At 33.8% G+C, this 18,355-nt stretch overlaps 3 protein-coding genes across 5 annotated transcripts; 1 reads left to right on the top strand and 2 right to left on the bottom strand.

Moving 5' to 3' along the window:
* Window positions 1-1,193: 1,193 nt before the first annotated feature.
* Window positions 1,194-2,807, bottom strand: CycH (cyclin H). The gene is made up of 6 exons (XM_081979536.1): window positions 2,557-2,807; window positions 2,309-2,505; window positions 2,053-2,254; window positions 1,773-2,004; window positions 1,610-1,724; window positions 1,194-1,351 (listed from the first exon to the last, which is right to left on the bottom strand). Exons 1-6 carry the CDS (start codon window positions 2,677-2,679, stop codon window positions 1,222-1,224), a joined length of 999 nt encoding a protein of 332 aa, XP_081835662.1. The 5' UTR covers window positions 2,680-2,807; the 3' UTR covers window positions 1,194-1,221.
* Window positions 2,808-2,957: 150 nt separating this feature from the next.
* On the top strand, window positions 2,958-4,920 carry hd (humpty dumpty). The gene is made up of 3 exons (XM_081979535.1): window positions 2,958-4,078; window positions 4,130-4,216; window positions 4,276-4,920. Exons 1-3 carry the CDS (start codon window positions 3,101-3,103, stop codon window positions 4,831-4,833), a joined length of 1,623 nt encoding a protein of 540 aa, XP_081835661.1. The 5' UTR covers window positions 2,958-3,100; the 3' UTR covers window positions 4,834-4,920.
* A 9-nt stretch (window positions 4,921-4,929) lies between these two features.
* On the bottom strand, window positions 4,930-10,811 carry LOC145728961 (homeobox protein MSX-2-like). Of its 3 annotated transcripts, XM_081979539.1 has the most exons (5): window positions 5,857-5,874; window positions 5,726-5,800; window positions 5,472-5,638; window positions 5,277-5,413; window positions 4,930-5,217 (listed from the first exon to the last, which is right to left on the bottom strand). In XM_081979539.1, the coding sequence occupies exons 2-5, from the start codon at window positions 5,742-5,744 to the stop codon at window positions 5,025-5,027; spliced, it is 516 nt and encodes a 171-aa protein (XP_081835665.1). In that variant the 5' UTR covers window positions 5,745-5,800; window positions 5,857-5,874; the 3' UTR covers window positions 4,930-5,024. The 3 variants fall into 3 exon arrangements, with proteins under 3 accessions (XP_081835665.1, XP_081835663.1, XP_081835664.1); XM_081979537.1 differs by lacking the exons at window positions 5,726-5,800; window positions 5,857-5,874 and adding an exon at window positions 10,511-10,811; XM_081979538.1 differs by having other exon boundaries at window positions 5,726-5,944.
* Window positions 10,812-18,355: the final 7,544 nt, after the last annotated feature.

Raw genomic sequence — 18,355 nt, 5'->3', positions numbered from 1 at the left:
CAACCACCTTTAGGTCGAGAGGGAATAATGATCATTATTCCTCTTCATTAATCCCTCTGACGCTATATGACCTTCATTTAGCTTCTGTCAACACGCTGAATATTGGTACATTATTGGTTGGTCGTGGACAAAATTACTTATTTACATATTGTTCAGTTCGTTAATTATCTAGTTTAACTTTTACCCTGATTAATTACACTACAGTAGGTAGTGTTGCTTTAAAACACTTGAATAGTGACAATTCCTTAAGTTAAAACAAACCCAAAACAAATTACTGATCAATTGGGGACTACTTGAAAATTTCACTTTTTTGCACGTGCTTCTTTTCCACCCTGTATAGTACAGTGGCGGTGCATTTAAGTCAGAGTTTTTTCCATGAACCAAAATCCCATAAATTAAGCTCAATGACAGTCCAAACTGCATCAAAATCTGTCGTTTAGAAATGGCAAGGCTCACACACAAATCCAACAATTTTATCAACTTTTCAATACAACTGTAATGCTGTTCTACACGTTATTATAACTTGTTAATAAAAATAAATTCCGGACTTGTGCAGGATGTATACAGCAGTAACCGATCATACATAAAGCACTACCTACGGGTTTAGCACTATTTACATAATAAACATATTAAAAATCCGAGTACGGAGAAACGACCGATATCCCTAAATGATTATGTATAAGGGATTCGAGCTATAAATATTAATTATCACCGCCGACAGATCTGATATACGTGGAAGGCCGAAATTATAAAATCTAAAAGATACTTATTATAAATTAACCTAAATATAAATTACCAGTGACTCGCAGAGGCTTAGCAGTAGCATTTTAGATAACCGGTTATTAACACTATATTTAATGCTAGGTTTGGTCCTTTTATACGCTGGCTTCCACTGAAATATTTGTCGGTACGCTTTTATAACCAAGCACAATCACTGCACCAAAAACCTGTGCACTTTCCGTGTTGATATTTATTTCGTCGTCATTCCGATTGCCAGTAGGGCAAAGAGCCAACTAAAGCAGAAAGCCCATCATGCTTCCCATAGCGTAATTTGCGACGAAATGAGGGGAAAATTATAAAAATTACAATATTAACTTGTCCGGCTAAATTACGGCTGTAACGATTGTGGTGGTCTTATGGGACCCCAGTTAACTTTGATGGCACAGATGGAATACTTTAAAAAAAACAGTAAATTATATTATTCTTTTACTTATTTAATTATTAAGCCACTTCTGGTGACACTGGAATGCTCATGTTTAATGCGGAATCGTTTCTTTGATCGTTTTGTGTGGCTATTGTGTTGTACAAATCGTCCTCATCGTCCAGCAATGCTTGCATTTTTTTCTTGTAACTAAAACCACGTTAAACAAAATAGTAAAAATGGATTTGCCCTCAAAATAATGAGTTTTTTCTAGTGTTTCATCACCTCATTACATTGAACGATTACTGTGACAAAAACCGAGAAAATATTATTTCCTTTATGACATTAATCTGGACATATGGTGAATGCAACATACAGAAGGAAAATTTTAACGTTTCCAGACTATAAAACAGATTAACCAGTCATCTGAACATATGGTGAATGTAACTTTTAGTAAACTGTACTTACATTTCACTGTCAGGATTATTTTCAGGATTTCTACACTTTTCCAACTTCTTATCAAGAGTCTTAATGTAGGTCTTGTCTGGTGCATTGTCTGCAATTTTCTCCATAGACCTTATAGCTACAAAATTCACATTTTAATCAACTCACTTACATACACAATCCTAACCTCTAACTGCATCTATAAGCACAGCCAATTTATCCCTGCCATCTTTACCAAACAACACATCAGTGACGTAGGAGTCTAAGTTTTCTTGGAGTTTTGAGGCGGCATGAAGTATGGCAGCCAAAGCCACCTGACTGGGTGAATAGAGCAGTATTGAGTCTGTTAAAAAGACCCTGTCTAAGAATTGTTCAGTGCCCTGTCTCAGTCTTTCAGGGTCATGCAAAGATCCTCTAGTCTACAAACACACACTAACTCGTCTGGCACTAAAGATAAATAACCCCACCTTAATGTCAATTAACAGTCCCTCAACAGGTCTAAAAGGATTGTGAATAGCCAGGTGAAAGTTTAACTGTTCCATCAAAAGCAGTTCATTATTGAGAATTATATCAGTGGCTTTTTCTCTATCCCCTTTAATGTTAGCTACAAACTGCTGTATGGACACATTGAATTCCTCAACTTTACAAGCTAAATAAACGCATGTAACCCTAAAATTTATTTCTGTTACATCACCACCAGAAAGCTTAAATAAAACTACCTACATGATTTCTTTAGGATGGTAGTTCATCACAGAGTTTTGTATGTAAAACCTTTTGAAATAGTGAAAAGAAGTACCCATAACGCATCGAGGCATTGGTGGTTGAAAGCGTTTGCAGAAGTCCCTGAGGTTAAACTCAAATCTCTTCACCATCACCCGCTCTTCTTCTGGGGACAGAAAAAATTCTGTCTTGTTGGCTTCCTACAATTTATATTCATTTCATGGCCACTTTGGTGCAGTCTAAATACTTACCGGTATGTTAAAAGAGCGCCCATGTTGCTGAATGTATCTGGAATTGGCTTTTGCCCTTAATTCGTTCAATTCATCATCATTTTTATACATCCAGTGTTTACTTTGAGAGCTAGTAGGAAACATGATTTACAAGGCCAGTTAGTGTTAAACCCTGCAAAAATAATCTTTTTTAAATAAGTTGTTTTATTTAAAAGTTTGTTTATTTATATTAGAAAATTTTAAATAATCCAAAGAAAGAGGTTAGGGGGCATACGTCATACGTCACTGTCAAGTATTGACCGTCAAGCAGAGTAGTAACAGACCGCTCCGAATATATATCAGTCTTCTTCTAACTTTAGAATAAAACTGAAATAAATACTGTTCGAGAGGAATTTATTCGTTAAAGTCAATGTCAAAAATTAAATTTTTTGAGGTTAGAAACTTTTTTGTTTATGTGTTTTTTACTTTTTTAATCTAATAGGAATATAACAAAATTTGTTGATATAAACATAGGAAAGGCGCTATCCTACGAAAAATTGATTTAACTTTTAATAAAATTGGGAAGATGTTCAACAGTTCGGAGAAAGATTCAAAATGGCAACATCCCAAAGAACTATTAAAATTGCAAAAGTTGCGTTTAAAAAAAAAGGCTCTGCAGGCTAGAATAAACGGAAATGCAACTTCTCAAGACAAGAAACCTGGTACAAGTCAAATAGCTGCGTTTGAGGACCTTTTTAATTCAAGAAAACGTAAAAATCCTTTTGCAAAACATGATCCAGACACTAAGAAGGTAAAAGAGGATTCAAGTGAACTTTTGAGTGAAACTGGTGATCAAACTTTGTTTAAACTCCTAAACCCGTCAGTGTCCACTGCTAGTGCCAGTTCCAGTTTTAATCATAGTTTCAGTAACATTTTATCCTCATCTTCCATCAGTGTTAAAGGTGATAAAAAATCAAGCCAAACTGAGGTTCATCAATGTAAAGAAACACCTTGGTGTCCAGTGGACTGGACGTTAAAACGGAAACTACGTTTAATTTCCTCCAAACCATTCCCTTGGTCATCCAAACTGAAAATTGGTGAAGAATCCTCAGGTATAACCAGTTTCACTCGCTGTCTGGACATGGAAAAGTGTGACACTTCTTTGGATGTCTCCCCAAATGCAAAATTTCACCAGTGCTGTATGTACTGGCAACATCCTTCTCTACCCTGGCTAACTCTATTTCCAAGAAATAGCCTGAAAGATGCAGGTGGAATGAGTTTTGCCAGTAATCACACAATCAAAAAAAGCTTGTTTGAAACATGGACTGACAGTTTAAAGTCCCTGTACCAACTGATAAGAACCAGACAATGTCCATATTTTTATGTGTGTACCAACACTTTTACTGCTCTATTTAGAGCTGCTGGTATAGCCAACCAGGTGGATTTACATGTTATGTTGACACCAACCACCAGAGGTTTTCGGGCTTTGTTAAAAGAGGCAGATATTGAGTTTGAAATGCCTTTAAAAAGTGGATTAGACAAGCTGGAAAGTGGTGGAATTAAGGTAGGTAAAGGTTAAATTTAATTGAAGTAATGACTGTGTGGTTTGTTTCAGGAATGTGAGGAAAATGAAGGTGAAGAAGATTGGTTGACTGACTTGGGGATTAACCCTGAGGATATTAAAAACATTAATTACACACAGGTAACTTTTTGTGGGGTAAATAATTGGATTAATTTCAAACTTTTTGTGGTTTTTTTTAGGATAGAATTGAACACAAAACTGAATGTCAAGTGGACCAAACAGATCAAAGCATAATTTTAATTAAAGGAGTGGAGGTGAATGCTTTTTTCAATTTTCTACTCAACTGCAAAAGTATTGTACCCCCTACTGGACCATTTGCTGGTATTCCCCCCACTTTACTTGCCCCTGTAGCATTTTTCGGCGCTACATTGTCACTATTAAAAGTGCGCGAAAACAAAATGCATTCTGACGGAAACGACTACTTCTCAATTGATTTGGCCGGCCCAATTTTACCCAGTACAATTCATAATATATTCAACATAAACAGTGTGGACTACAGTTTGACTATGACGTTTACTGACGTGGAACCTACTAGAACTTTTAGTAAAGCAGACAGGATCAATAAAGAAGATGATAAGGAGGAGAAGGGAACTGCAATTTTTGGTAAGGAAAACTTGTCGGATTGCGGTTTAAATCCAAAAGTTTTGAACAGTTTCTGTTCTGGTGATGTTGAAATTGTTAATAATGTGGAATGTTTGAAATATTCTGGTGAGACTCAAAAATTTACTTGGAGTTGATCTCTTTAGTTGTGTGTTAGTTTAATTTAATTATTGTGTTTTGTTTTGTTATTTAATGTACTAATTTATTATATAGTGACTGAGTAAGTTTCTCTATTTTCTGGAAAGCACCATATATTTTATAAAATAATAATTATGTTTAACTTCAATCAAATAATCAGTCTTAATTCTATGGTTTAGTGGGCTAATTGCTAGGAAGTATCAAATTGCCTCTCAAAGTTTTGTAAATGCGTCATAGGCGAACAATCCGATCTGAGTTCGGCAGGGTGGCACTCAACGTATTTTTGTATACAGGGTTGGGCTAATCTCATTTGAGGAGGCAGAGTCGGGTAGCTTGATGTAGTTGGCTGTGGCATTCCTGGCTGGTTGGGATAGTTAAAAAACCTTTAAAAATTGAGTCAATTACCATACAGAATTTGGGTTAAACATTCAGAGTTTGATACCATAGTCTGTCACCTACAAATATGGGTCTGGGAGTCAGTATCCCCAAGGAACTATAGTACTGTTGAGCTAGGAACTCCAGGTCGTTTGTGTACTTCCGCTTCCACTTGGTCCGTCTATTTTGGAACCATATTTTAATCTAATTAGAAAAAAGATTTTGTTGTGATGTTGTGAAACTTATTATTACATGCATTTACCTGAGTTTCAGTTAGTTTTAAGGCTTTGGACAGTTGTCCACGTTTGGCTACTGAAAGATACTTGTTCTTCTCGAATTCCGCTTCCAGCGATTTGATTTGGGAGGCGGTGAAAGCGGTTCTAGGTCGTTTTTTTCTGTCATCTTCCGCTTTGTTGTGATTGGACAGGTCTGGAAATTTAACAGTTTAATTTGCAACAAAATACCCTGAACAGAAGGATAATCCGAAAATGTGTGGAACGCGTTTAGAATGTGTACCGTCTACGAATCCGTTCATTTATTCCTGGCACTGCTGCTACGGTTATGCATGTTTCTCCGGCCATACATCAACGCCTAATTGACAGGAAGTATTTTAAAAGACAAAGTGACACTAAACGCTGCCTAATTACCGGGAGTCAGGATTGTTGGCTTTCCTTTAGATTTGTTTTTGATGTTATTTAAAACCTATTTGCAATTATTCGTTTTTGTCAACACATTATTAGGACTAAGGCCTCGTTACCGTTAATAGTTACACTCACGTACGGTTACGACAATGTTTATTTATTTATAGAGTGTCTATTATTATAGTTTTAATGAAAAAGCATAGAACAGGAGAAATTTTGTTACACACTTTTGGTTTCATTTAAAAATGATACAAATTTTATTCGAGCACAAAGTGTTTTGAAATTAATTTCTTGGACACTGTCCCATCAGTTTAAAATTTCAAACTATTTATTACTTCGGTATTAATTGACTTGTCTGGGCGTTTGTCATAACAAAATGGCACTTTTCCAAACGATTTACTTTTTTCATTCTCGCTGTGTGATTAACGTTTTAAAGTGTCGATTTTCGTTCAGTGTTAATTAGGCCAAAAACTTTGACTGTGGATTATAAATCATCAACATTTCTTACAATATTAGCTGAATTTCAGAGGAGAGATGCAATTTCATATTTAGCTTAAAAAGTGTCGTGAATCTTGGTTATTTAATGAAATTATGTGGCAGTTCACTATAACAGCAGGTTTTTAAACTAACTTTAGTATTAGTATAAGGGTTAAGTTAATAAAAATATGTTCAATGAAGCAAAGAAAACACTGAAACTTAAAAAACTTGCAAAGTAGCCTTTTGATGTCAAAATGAATTAAATTTTGACTATTAAACTGAGTTGAAACTTATGGCAAATGTGGAAAGAAAAACAAAAAAAGAACCTAACTGAAGACCCGAAATTAAGTTATGAAATAGTTTCTGATTTTTTGACAATAACGTAAATTTGTTTTGCCTGCATCATCGTTTGGCTGTGTATGCCAGTTTTCTGAACTATTCCAAAAACTCTTTGAGCTACTAAACCAGTCCATAAATCCTCTGATTCATTTACCATTTCCAACTAAAAGACAAATTAGACCGCAATATGTCATTTTCAATCTGCAAACGTGTCGTAAATGAGCACAAGCTTTGCCTACACTTTTCTGTCAATTATATGAAAATTAAAATCGGGCGACGGCCTAATTTATCGCGAAAGGGGCGCGCGAGATCTTTTTTAATCATTTTCATTGCTTTCTGGATCATTAGGCGTTTAAAATCTAATTTTGGGGCCGCGGCGCAAATTATCGTCTTCTAAACGTGTCTGCACTTCCCACCCGACATTTTAAACATAAATTTTGCCACGGTAAATTAAAAACAACTGTTTGGTGTAATATTCGAGACATCGTCGCCGAGATAAAGACTTAACACGCGGCCATATATCTTTCCCTTAATAAACAATATCCGGGAACCAATTAGAGAAGAATAATTGTTTAACTGCCGTGAGGGCTGTTCGATGATTCATTTAAACTTTGACTGAAGGTAATCAAACATTTTTTTTTTTGGGGGGGTAGTCAAAATGTCTACTCTTACACCAACCAGCTTTAAATTAGAATTAATTAATTGCAAACTTATGTATTATAGACATTTCAAGCAGAAATCCGAATATTCTACAGTTCAAGCTAAATTTGAAAATTTGAACAAAACATTAAAAAAGTGTGTATCTCTTACCATTTTCGAGATATTTGGAGTTTTTTTTTTTTGGTGCACATCATAATTAATTTTCAATTTATTCATTGAAAAGTGTTGAAAATACATGTTCTAATTTCAACACCCTGTAACTTTTAACATCAATATATGCAGACTAAAGAATATGTGACTCACCCTGTAGGAACATAAAAATGCAACATCGTACTAAACTAGAAAAATTGTTAGAATGGCAATACTGTAGAAATGTGCGATTATTAGGGATCAGATCGTGAAAACACCCATATGTCAATTGTCAAGTGTCAAATGAGGAGGTTTTTAAATAGCATTTGTTAACAGCTTGAGTCAGTGCCTACTATTTTAACTAATTTTTAACTCTGAACTTTGACAGTTGCAAATTCAATTTTTTTAAGGTCACGTGACTGTTTTATTTAATTTCAAATTTACATTTTTTACACCTCACACCTCACTGTTTTACTTAATTTTAATTTGACGTTCCGCAACATTTTTGCGTTTAAAATGGTATTTATCAGGGAAAAAAATTAAATTTATGGAAATTCTCACAGGAAGAAAATTTCAAACCTCTAAGCTAAAACGTTCCTGAAATATTTAGCAAAAATCGAGAGTCAACTTTGACGCCCTCTAGCGGCCAAACGGAACAAAATAGTCGTGCCCGCTCTACGTCACGTGATAGCCCCGTTTATTAGCTTTCTTTTGTTATACGGTGTGTTTATACAGAGTGTTTCAAATAAGCGAGTTATGGACGATATTTATTGTCTGGAAAAGTGTATCAAAATTTCGCTTAAATTAGGAATTTCTGCTTTTGAGGAGGGTGGTCAAAGTAAGGCTGCTAGAGCAAAAACAATTGTATATCGACACAAACATTTTACATCAAGTAGGCCTAGAATTTGACGTAGATTCCAAAAATCGAATAAACAATTATGTTTGCTCAAATTTGGGACATCCTGTATACTGATGGATTATCTAGGAATAAAGTATATGCAAATATTTGGTATTTTTTTTTATAAAATGGATGTTGTGTGTAAATCACCTTGTAAACTACTCCATTGTATTGTCAATAACTCGGGTATTTTGACAATTATAGGGTGGTTCAATATACCAATTTGTAGCCCTTGAAATTATCTTTTGACCACCCTGTATAGCGTTTTTACCTAAAACGTCGAATAAGCGAGTTATTTACTGTTAAAACTGAGTTGTTTGATTTTGACAGTTTTTACTGTGACAGCCCATAACTCGGTTATTTTGACAGTTACAGGGTGGTTCAATATACCAATTTGTAGCCCTTGAAATTGTCTTTTGATCACCCTGTATACCATATATAGTAGAAATGTCACGCTACCGAAAGCTTAAAGCTTTTATACCGGGAATGTGTTGTCCAGAAGGGATAAATTTTTAAATAATATTTTTTTCAAAATTCATATTATTTTGAAAAGTGTTGAGGTTAGGTATACAACATTTTTCAGAAAGTTTCCGGTAATTTCCGGAAAAAATTGAATAATCTGAAAATTCAAAATTAATTCGTTTTTTAATTAATTGTACAACAATCCAATATTAATTCAAATACAGTTTAATGTACTTTTAATCATTTACCCCCGTTTGCACAGTCGTTTTGTGTGTGGGTCAGACTGTGACAGTACAGGTGAAAAAAGTCACACTCTAAACCACACTGAAGCTATGCTTAAAGTACGCCTTTTAAATGTCTTAAATTATCTCATTAAAATGCATGATAAGTTTGATAATAACAATGACAAATTTACCTCTTTTACATATCTGGTATTTATCATAAGGTCACGTGACTGTTTTAATGATTTTTTAAATATAATTTAAACTTTAAAACTACAAGTAATGCATAATTTCAGTTTGATTATTTATTTGCTATTTGACAGTTTTATCATTAGTGTCATCTGTCAAATAGTCTGTCAACGCTGACAAAATTTTGTATGCACCATGTTTTCACATTCCTTAGCCATTATTTTTAGTTTTTACGATAATGAACTATAATTCGTACTAAATTCGAAAAACTGTCACTTTGGTAACTCTCTGGAAATTAATTATTGTTCGTTTTTGCAGAATTTCGAAAAATCTTTTTAAGATACACTGCGGTAGAGTATCCAGAGTTGGTGGTTTTAGGGTTTCCAAATAAATGTTATTTTCTGACAGTTTATAGTGTTATTTCATTTGAATGTTTCTTAATTTTATTTAAAGCCCTATACAGGTATGGAAATTTGCAAATTATTCATGATAAGAAGAGATAGAACTATTGCAAATCAATTATCTAGACAAAGATACATAAAAACTTTGTAAGTGACGTGGCATTGAGCAAAAATTGATGTATGTGACGTCATTTGATACTTGCTTACAAGATTTTTAATGATGACATCACATCCCACACTTATGGTACTAAGTTATGCTTCATCTCTGTCTAGATCATTTATTTGTAATAGTTTTCTGTTAATGATACGGTTCCTATGTATAGTTTTGAAATTTCCATGTCTGTGGGTAAAACACTATTCTAAACTGTACACTCTCTGTATCATACAGGGAGGTAAAGTTATATTTTTTTAATATTTTTGAATTGATGAAGTCAATTTTATTTTGAAAACTTAACTTAGGAGACTTATGTGGGTTTTTAAAGCTATTTACTGTGTCCTTTTTGTAATATCTTTCACTACTTTACTATACTGAAGCTGATAAGTTTCATTTTGATTTTAGTTTAAAAGGTATACTTTTTTTACTTCAATTTTTGAATTTAGACGTCTTTAGACAGCTAATTAACATTTTTCATGAAACCTAAAACATCCAGAAATCCCATTTCAGGCCTGAAAAATCGTCTTTCGTCCAAATTCCTTGCCACATAAAACCGTAAACATTCCCCAACACTTAACGCGATTAATGAGCCATAGAAAATCGTGGGTTAAAAGAGGCCGTCTCTTCAGTAGTGTCAGAATGGTGACATATGTGGCTCGGGAGGCGCCACCACAACGACCAGACTTTGATCCGCTTGATTGGCATATCTTTTAAAACAAAAAATACATACCTGACGAATCATTGTCTCTATCTTGCACATCTTCACCGTCTGCTTCTTGGAAGAATGAAGGTTCTTGATTAGCACTTTCATGTGATGTAAAACTTTTTGGTTGAAAGTCATTAGCCAGTAAGGAATCAATTAGAAAATTTTTCGACTTTTTCGAGCACACTTTCACTGTATCTGTTTCGTTTGTACAGAGCCCACCTGATTCTTCCTGATTCATTTCTAAAACAGCTCGATCACCAATATAATTGCGGTTAGGCGCTTCCCGACCAAAACTAAAGGCATCTTAATATAAACAACTTAACCCACCAAAATGCCAACATGTGAACTTCGGGCCAATCGGGACGTCTGAGGCGTGGTTTACAGGAGATGATTAACTTCAAGATTAATAACTCTGGATGTTATTTATATCTGTTCCAGCTTTAATTTGTATATTTAGTTACGCTGACTACGATTAATTGTCTCCTTAGTGGTGATATTAAGTTTGTTTTAATTGTAAACGTCTGTTTTGTTTTCAATTTAGTTGGGATCGTTAAAAGTTTGAAACTTGATAATTCCAAGTTGGATTCAGGTGTCAAACAGTTTGTTTCCAGGCAGGAAGTTTGTAAAAAAAACTTCCAGTTTTTTTTGTGCTTACACAGAGTTTCTTGCACTGTCGTATTTAAGCCAAGCTTAAGTGTAGTTTAGACTGTGCCTTTGTTCAATCAATTCTGTCACACTCAAAACCAAACTCAACTGAAACTTGGTTTAAAATACAACAAATCGAGGTAGGTACTAAACAGTATTTGAGCAAATATTTAACATTGGGCTTGTCATGGTTAAATAAGTACCATTTGCACTGTCGACTTTAAGTTGAGTTTTAACCAAGTTTAAGTAATTGATGTGGTTTAGACTGTAATATTTTTTATCTTTAATTTCACACTGCGAACAAACTTAAACTTGGTTTAAAATATGAGGGTGCAATACCACCTAAATCTGTTATTTTGCTGTTGACTGACTCTATTGGCTAGATTTTTATTTGCCATTTTTTTGTTCAATAATTTAAAAGCGGAATATGGTGGCAAAATACTGAATTAAACCTATTTTTGAAAGTTTTTAATTTGAGTTTAGACTGTAATTTTTTAATGTCATGCCATACGAAGAAAATCACATTCTAAACTTAAAAAAAAGTTATGATTTTTGACGCAATTTTTTTTTCGTTTTGAACTTTAACAGATCAAATTTTGCGTCTGAAATAATTTTTAAGGTGAAAATTGCATTATTTAGGGTCAGGTGACTGTTTTAAGGATTTGTGTAGACACAATTTAAACTTCGACATTTTGAGCGCCACTGATTTAAAAATTTCAAAATTAGAGAAACATTTTGAGAGTCACTGGTACAACAAAAAAAGCTTAATTTTGTTTGGTTCAAGACATTTTGGTAACCACTGACAGGTTAGGTTAGGTTAGACAGAAAACATTTTGAACGCCACTGATTTAAAAATTTCAAAATTAGAGAAACATTTTGAGAGTCACTGGTACAACAAAAAAAGCTTAATTTTGTTTGGTTCAAGACATTTTGAGAATCACTGACAGGTTAGACAAAAAACATTTTGAGCGTCACTGATTTAAAAATTCCAAAACTAGAGAAACATTTTGACAATCACTGGTACAGCAAGAAAAGCTTAATTTTGTTTGGTTCAAGACATTTTGGGAACCACTGACAGGTTAGGTTAGGTTAGACAGAAAACATTTTGAGCGCCACTGATTTAAAAATTTCAAAATTAGAGAAACATTTTGAGAGTCACTGGAACAGCAAAAAAGTTTAATTTCGTTTGGTTCAAGACATTTTGAGAACCACTGACAGGTTAGGTTAGGTTAGACAGAAAACATATTGAGCGCCACTGATTTAAAAACAGCAGAAATTCCAAAACTAGTAAAACATTTTGACAATCACTAGTACAGCAAGAAAAGCTTAATTTTGTTTGGTTCAAGACATTTTGAGAATTACTGACAGGTTAGACAGAAAACATTTTGAGCGTCACTGATTTAAAAATTCCAAAACTAGAGAAACATTTTGACAATCACTGGTACAGCAAGAAAAGCTTAATTTTGTTTGGTTCAAGACATTTTGAGAACCACTGACAGGTTAGGTTAGGTTAGACAGAAAACATATTGAGCGCCACTGATTTAAAAACAGCAAAAATTCCAAAACTAGTAAAACATTTTGACAATCACTAGTACAGCAAGAAAAGCTTAATTTTGTTTGGTTCAAGACATTTTGAGAATTACTGACAGGTTAGACAGAAAACATTTTGAGCGTCACTGATTTAAAAATTCCAAAACTAGAGAAACATTTTGACAATCACTGGTACAGCAAGAAAAGCTTAATTTTGTTTGGTTCAAGACATTTTGGAAACCACTGACAGGTTAGGTTAGGTTAGACAGAAAACATTTTGAGCGTCACTGATTTAAAAATTTCAAAATTAGAGAAACATTTTGAGAGTCACTGGTACGACAAAAAAAGTTTAATTTTATTTGGTTCAAGACATTTTGAGAATCACTGACAGGTTAGACAGAAAACATTTTGAGCGTCACTGATTTAAAAATTCCAAAACTAGAGAAACATTTTGAAAACCACTGGTACAGCAAGAAAAGCTTAATTTTGTTTGGTTCAAGACATTTTGGAAACCACTGACAGGTTAGGTTAGGTTAGACAGAAAACATTTTGAGCGTCACTGATTTAAAAATTTCAAAATTAGAGAAACATTTTGAGAGTCACTGGTACAACAAAAAAAGTTTAATTTTATTTGGTTCAAGACATTTTGAGAATCACTGACAGGTTAGACAGAAAACATTTTGAGCGTCACTGATTTAAAAATTCCAAAACTAGAGAAACATTTTGAAAACCACTGGTACAGCAAGAAAAGCTTAATTTTGTTTGGTTCAAGACATTTTGGAAACCACTGACAGGTTAGGTTAGGTTAGACAAAAAACATTTTGAGCGCCAGTGATTTAAAAATTCAAAAATTAGAGAAACATTTTGAGAGTCACTGGTACAACAAAAAAAGCTTAATTTTGTTTGGTTCAAGACATTTTGAGAACCACTGACAGGTTAGGTTAGGTTAGACAGAAAACATATTGACAATCACTGGTACAGCAAAAAAAGCTTAATTTTGTTTGGTTCAAGACATTTTGAGAACCACTGACAGGTTAGGTTAGGTTAGACAGGAAACATTTTGACAATCACTGGTACAGCAAAAAAAGCTTAATTTTGTTTGGTTCAAGACATTTTGAGAACCACTGAGAGGTTAGGTTAGGTTAGACAGAAAAGATTTTGACAATCACTGGTACAGCAAAAAAAGCTTAATTTTGTTTGGTTCAAGACATTTTGAGAACCACTGACAGGTTAGGTTAGGTTAGACAGAAAACATATTGAGCGCCACTGATTTAAAAACAGCAAAAATTCCAAAACTAGTGAAACATTTTGAGAATCACTGGTACAGCAAAAAAAGCTTAATTTTGTTTGGTTCAAGACATTTTGAAAACCACTGACAGGTTAGGTTAGGTTAGACAGAAAACATATTGAGCGCCACTGATTTAAAAACAGCAAAAATTCCAAAACTAGTAAAACATTTTGACAATCACTAGTACAGCTAGAAAAGCTTAATTTTGTTTGGTTCAAGACATTTTGAGAATTACTGACAGGTTAGACAGAAAACATTTTGAGCGTCACTGATTTAAAAATTCCAAAACTAGAGAAACATTTTGACAATCACTGGTACAGCAAGAAAAGCTTAATTTTGTTTGGTTCAAGACATTTTGGAAACCACTGACAGGTTAGGTTAGGTTAGACAGAAAACATTTTGAGCGTCACTGATTTAAAAATTTCAAAATTAGAGAAACATTTTGAGAGTCACTGGTACAACAAAAAAAGTTTAATTTTATTTGGTTCTAGACATTTTGAGAATCACTGACAGGTTAGACAGAAAACATTTTGAGCGTCACTGATTTAAAAATTCCAAAACTAGAGAAACATTTTGAAAACCACTGGTACAGCAAGAAAAGCTTAATTTTGTTTGGTTCAAGACATTTTGGAAACCACTGACAGGTTAGGTTAGGTTAGACAAAAAACATTTTGAGCGCCAGTGATTTAAAAATTCAAAAATTAGAGAAACATTTTGAAAACCACTGGTACAGCAAAAAAAGCTTAATTTTGTTTGGTTCAAGACATTTTGAGAACCACTGACAGGTTAGGTTAGGTTAGACAGGAAACATTTTGACAATCACTGGTACAGCAAAAAAAGCTTAATTTTGTTTGGTTCAAGACATTTTGAGAACCACTGAGAGGTTAGGTTAGGTTAGACAGAAAAGATTTTGACAATCACTGGTACAGCAAAAAAAGCTTAATTTTGTTTGGTTCAAGACATTTTGAGAACCACTGACAGGTTAGGTTAGGTTAGGTTAGACAGAAAACATATTGAGCGCCACTGATTTAAAAACAGCAAAAATTCCAAAACTAGTGAAACATTTTGAGAATCACTGGTACAGCAAGAAAAGCTTAATTTTGTTTGGTTCAAGACATTTTGAGAATCACTGACAGGTTAGACAGAAAACATTTTGAGCGTCACTGATTTAAAAATTCCAAAACTAGAGAAACATTTTGACAATCACTGGTACAGCAAGAAAAGCTTAATTTTGACTGGTTCAAGATATTTTGAGAACCACTGACAGGTTAGGTTAGGTTAGACAGAAAACATTTTGAGCGAACCTGATTTAAAAATTTCAAAACTAGAGAAACATTTTGACAACCACTGGTACAGCAAGAAAAGCTTAATTTTGTTTGGTTCAAGACATTTTGGGAACCACTGACAGGTTAGGTTAGGTTAGACAGAAAACATTTTGAGCGCCACTGATTTAAAAATTTCAAAATTAGAGAAACATTTTGAGAGTCACTGGTACAACCAAAAAAAGTTTAATTTTGTTTGGTTCAAGACATTTTGAGAATCACTGACAAGTTAGGTTAAGTTAGACAAAAAACATTTTGAGCGCCACTGATTTAAAAATTCCAAAACTAGAGAAACATTTTGACAATCACTGGTACAGCAAGAAAAGCTTAACTTTGACTGGTTCAAGACATTTTGGGAACCACTGACAGGTTAGGTTAGGTTAGACAGAAAACATTTTGAGCGCCACTGATTTAAAAATTTCAAAATTAGGTATTTTCACATCTTTAGTTCAGACTGTTACAATAGAGATGAAAATATCACAGTCTGAACCACACTTGACTTGAACTTGATTTAAACTAAGTTTAAAGTCGACAGTGGCGCGAAAACACTTCTTTTTAGGTTAGGTTAGTGTGTTTTGTAAGGTTTTCATTAATATTGGAGCTGTGACGTGACTAGTTCCGGGCCAATAAACTCGCTCTAATTTAAGTTTAGAAATCACGCCCTGTTTTTGAACCGTTATTTTTGAGATATTTGGCCCTGTATGTTTAATACAAAAAAACAAGGGGACACAAAGTTGAATGCAAAGACAACTTTTTGAGATATTTCTCTTATATTGTTGCTAACTTCCATTTAATTTAATTGAAAATAAGCCAGTCTGCTTTTGAGTCATAAAATGGTCAAATCTACTTCAAAATGAGATAGATGTCTTCTTAATTTCAGATTTTTTAAATATTATAGACTAGAGAAAGATTAAAGTTATAAGGTTATTGTAAATACCACTCCACTGTCCACAATAAATGAATAGTACAAAGACCATAATTGAACGTTTAAAAATAATTCCAGTGTCCTAATTCTTGAAATCAGGGAACGTAATTCTCAAGAAAAGTGTTGATAGAATGTGACAGAAGAAATTGACAATGGTGGGTTTCTGAAACATTCTTCAGACCTTTCTCTTGATAACACACTTTCCTTCGTTTCAAGAGTACACACCCAGATCAGTTTTACTTCCGTAGTTTTGTGACAAAAGTCAAGCACAAAACGAGCCAAAAGTTAACACGTAAGTAACTGCACTCTATCTGTTCCTCTCTCAATATCGTTTTTGCAAATAAAGCGTCATCGAGACGTTTACCGTTTTGCGGGCTCCTCATTGTTATTCAGTTGAGGTAAACTCAGAGTGCCGTTTTCCGCGCTACTACTCCCGTCCGTTGATTGAACCTTCAGGGAACGCAATTACCAATCAACATTTTGACGAAGAATCGCTGTTTTATGCTTCACGGAATAGTATAGGATTATTTGCCCTCAAAATTCACTACATCATATTATCACTTTCTATGTTTCATATAACTCTGTTAAGCGATCGACGTATTAACAATTTCATCTGGGAGCAAAAAAGTGTAAGTTTCAAATTCAGCAGTTCATTCAAGTCTAACATAACAAGAATTAAATAAAAAGATTCAAATTTTATAGTAACATTTAAAACGCCCGCTAGATATGACGTAGACGGTTTTCAACCAATTAGGTGCGAGGAGCCATTTTTATCATCAGCTTTTTCTAGACCCGCTTTCGTGTTGCCAGTTTGTACATTTTTACCGATTCAAATTAATCTTGACAAATTAGAAACGATAAAAGACGGTCTTTTAAACGTGTTATTTGGCAACATTGCACTCTGCGGACTTCACTCGTTGACTTGACTTTGAGGTTATAAATCAGCTGATCGGTAGATGCTGTCAACCGTCAGACAGCCATAGCCAATAAAACTGCTGAAAGTCGTCTACGTCATATACGCGGCAAAATCGACGATTTGAATTGATTTACGCATTTTCAAAGTACTGTAAATTATCAAAAAACCTTCTCTTTTGTAAATAAACTACAAATTTCAACATTTCAGACGCTTTATGTGCATTGAAACGCATTTTTACGTTATGGGGGTTGAGCCCATTCTAGGCTAATTTTCAACATTTTAGCCTAAAGGTCCTTTGGTATAAATATACCCTTTGTGGTGCATTAGAAACCCTTTTGGGGCAAAATAAAAAAAAATCAAAATCACTCTTTTGACCAAAAATGTCATTTTTGCTTTCTTGAAAGGTTTGAACTTTTCTATTATTTGAATTCCTATCAATTTCACTAAATAAAAGACGATACTTATTTAAGTAATACAGGACCATATGGCAGGTAAGCAATATGTCAACCTGTTTCTTATTTGCTATTAGATGTTTCTGTACCAAAGTAGGTAAAAAGAAAGCTATATCTTTGTCGAGAAACTGAACATATTTATGAGGTTTCCGTATTCTCTAAGTTAATCAATTTAAATAAATACAATAATTAAGAAAGACATAATTAAAATAATTATCTCAGCAAAATGTTTACTATTTGGAGTCAACTTTAGTAAGACAATGTTCTTTATTTCATCTTTAATTACATCTACTTCAGCGTAATAGTTAGGAAAAACAGTTTGAAGAATTAAAAACTATTTGCTGTATGTTGGGTTGCCTATCGAAAGTCAAAATTTTGTGTGGTTATCACCGTGATGCATAGTTCGTTTCAGTATTTTCTTAAACACATTTTATATCAAATACTGCAAGAAAGGGTTTTTAAATCCTAATTTTTGCAACTTTAAAGCATGATTTGAGAGTTTTGACGTTAATGACAGTTGTCACGTGATTGTAGAACACTTTTTTAGCTAGACGGTCACGTGGTAATTGGCAAATAACTGTTATAAATCTCAGAAACACGTTTTATATCAAATACTGCAAGAAAACGTTTCTAAACCCTGATTTTTGCAACTTTAGAGCATGGTTTGAGAGTTTTGACGTTAGTGAAAGTTGTCACGTGATTGTAGAACACTTTTTAGCTAGGCGGTCACCTGATAATTGGCAAATAACTGTTATAAATCGCAGAAATACGTTTTATATCAAATACTGCAA

Source organism: Ips typographus, linkage group LG5 (genome assembly GCF_016097725.1).
Source record: "Ips typographus isolate SLU linkage group LG5, UJ_Ityp_2.0, whole genome shotgun sequence".
Taxonomy (NCBI): Eukaryota; Metazoa; Arthropoda; class Insecta; order Coleoptera; family Curculionidae; genus Ips; species Ips typographus.
Note: the sequence above shows the minus strand (reverse complement) of the source record. Positions and strands in the feature narration are given on the sequence as shown.

Bases quoted from the DNA above. Each gene is read 5' to 3' on its own strand.
- CycH (XM_081979536.1), bottom strand. From the start codon at position 2,679: ATGTTTCCTACTAGCTCTCAAAGTAAACACTGGATGTATAAAAATGAT. The intron at 2,005-2,052 runs GTGGGGTTATTT...GTGTGTTTGTAG, and splicing joins GACTGTTAATTGACATTAAG to ACTAGAGGATCTTTGCATGA. The intron at 1,725-1,772 runs GTTAGGATTGTG...TGAATTTTGTAG, and splicing joins GCTTATAGATGCAGTTAGAG to CTATAAGGTCTATGGAGAAA.
- hd (XM_081979535.1), top strand. From the start codon at position 3,101: ATGTTCAACAGTTCGGAGAAAGATTCAAAATGGCAACATCCCAAAGAA. The intron at 4,079-4,129 runs GTAGGTAAAGGT...GGTTTGTTTCAG, and splicing joins TGGAAAGTGGTGGAATTAAG to GAATGTGAGGAAAATGAAGG. The intron at 4,217-4,275 runs GTAACTTTTTGT...GGTTTTTTTTAG, and splicing joins AAAACATTAATTACACACAG to GATAGAATTGAACACAAAAC.
- LOC145728961 (XM_081979537.1), bottom strand. From the start codon at position 10,724: ATGAATCAGGAAGAATCAGGTGGGCTCTGTACAAACGAAACAGATACA. The intron at 5,639-10,510 runs GTATGTATTTTT...TTAAATTTCCAG, and splicing joins TAGAGACAATGATTCGTCAG to ACCTGTCCAATCACAACAAA. The intron at 5,218-5,276 runs GTATCAAACTCT...CAATTTTTAAAG, and splicing joins TTTGTAGGTGACAGACTATG to GTTTTTTAACTATCCCAACC.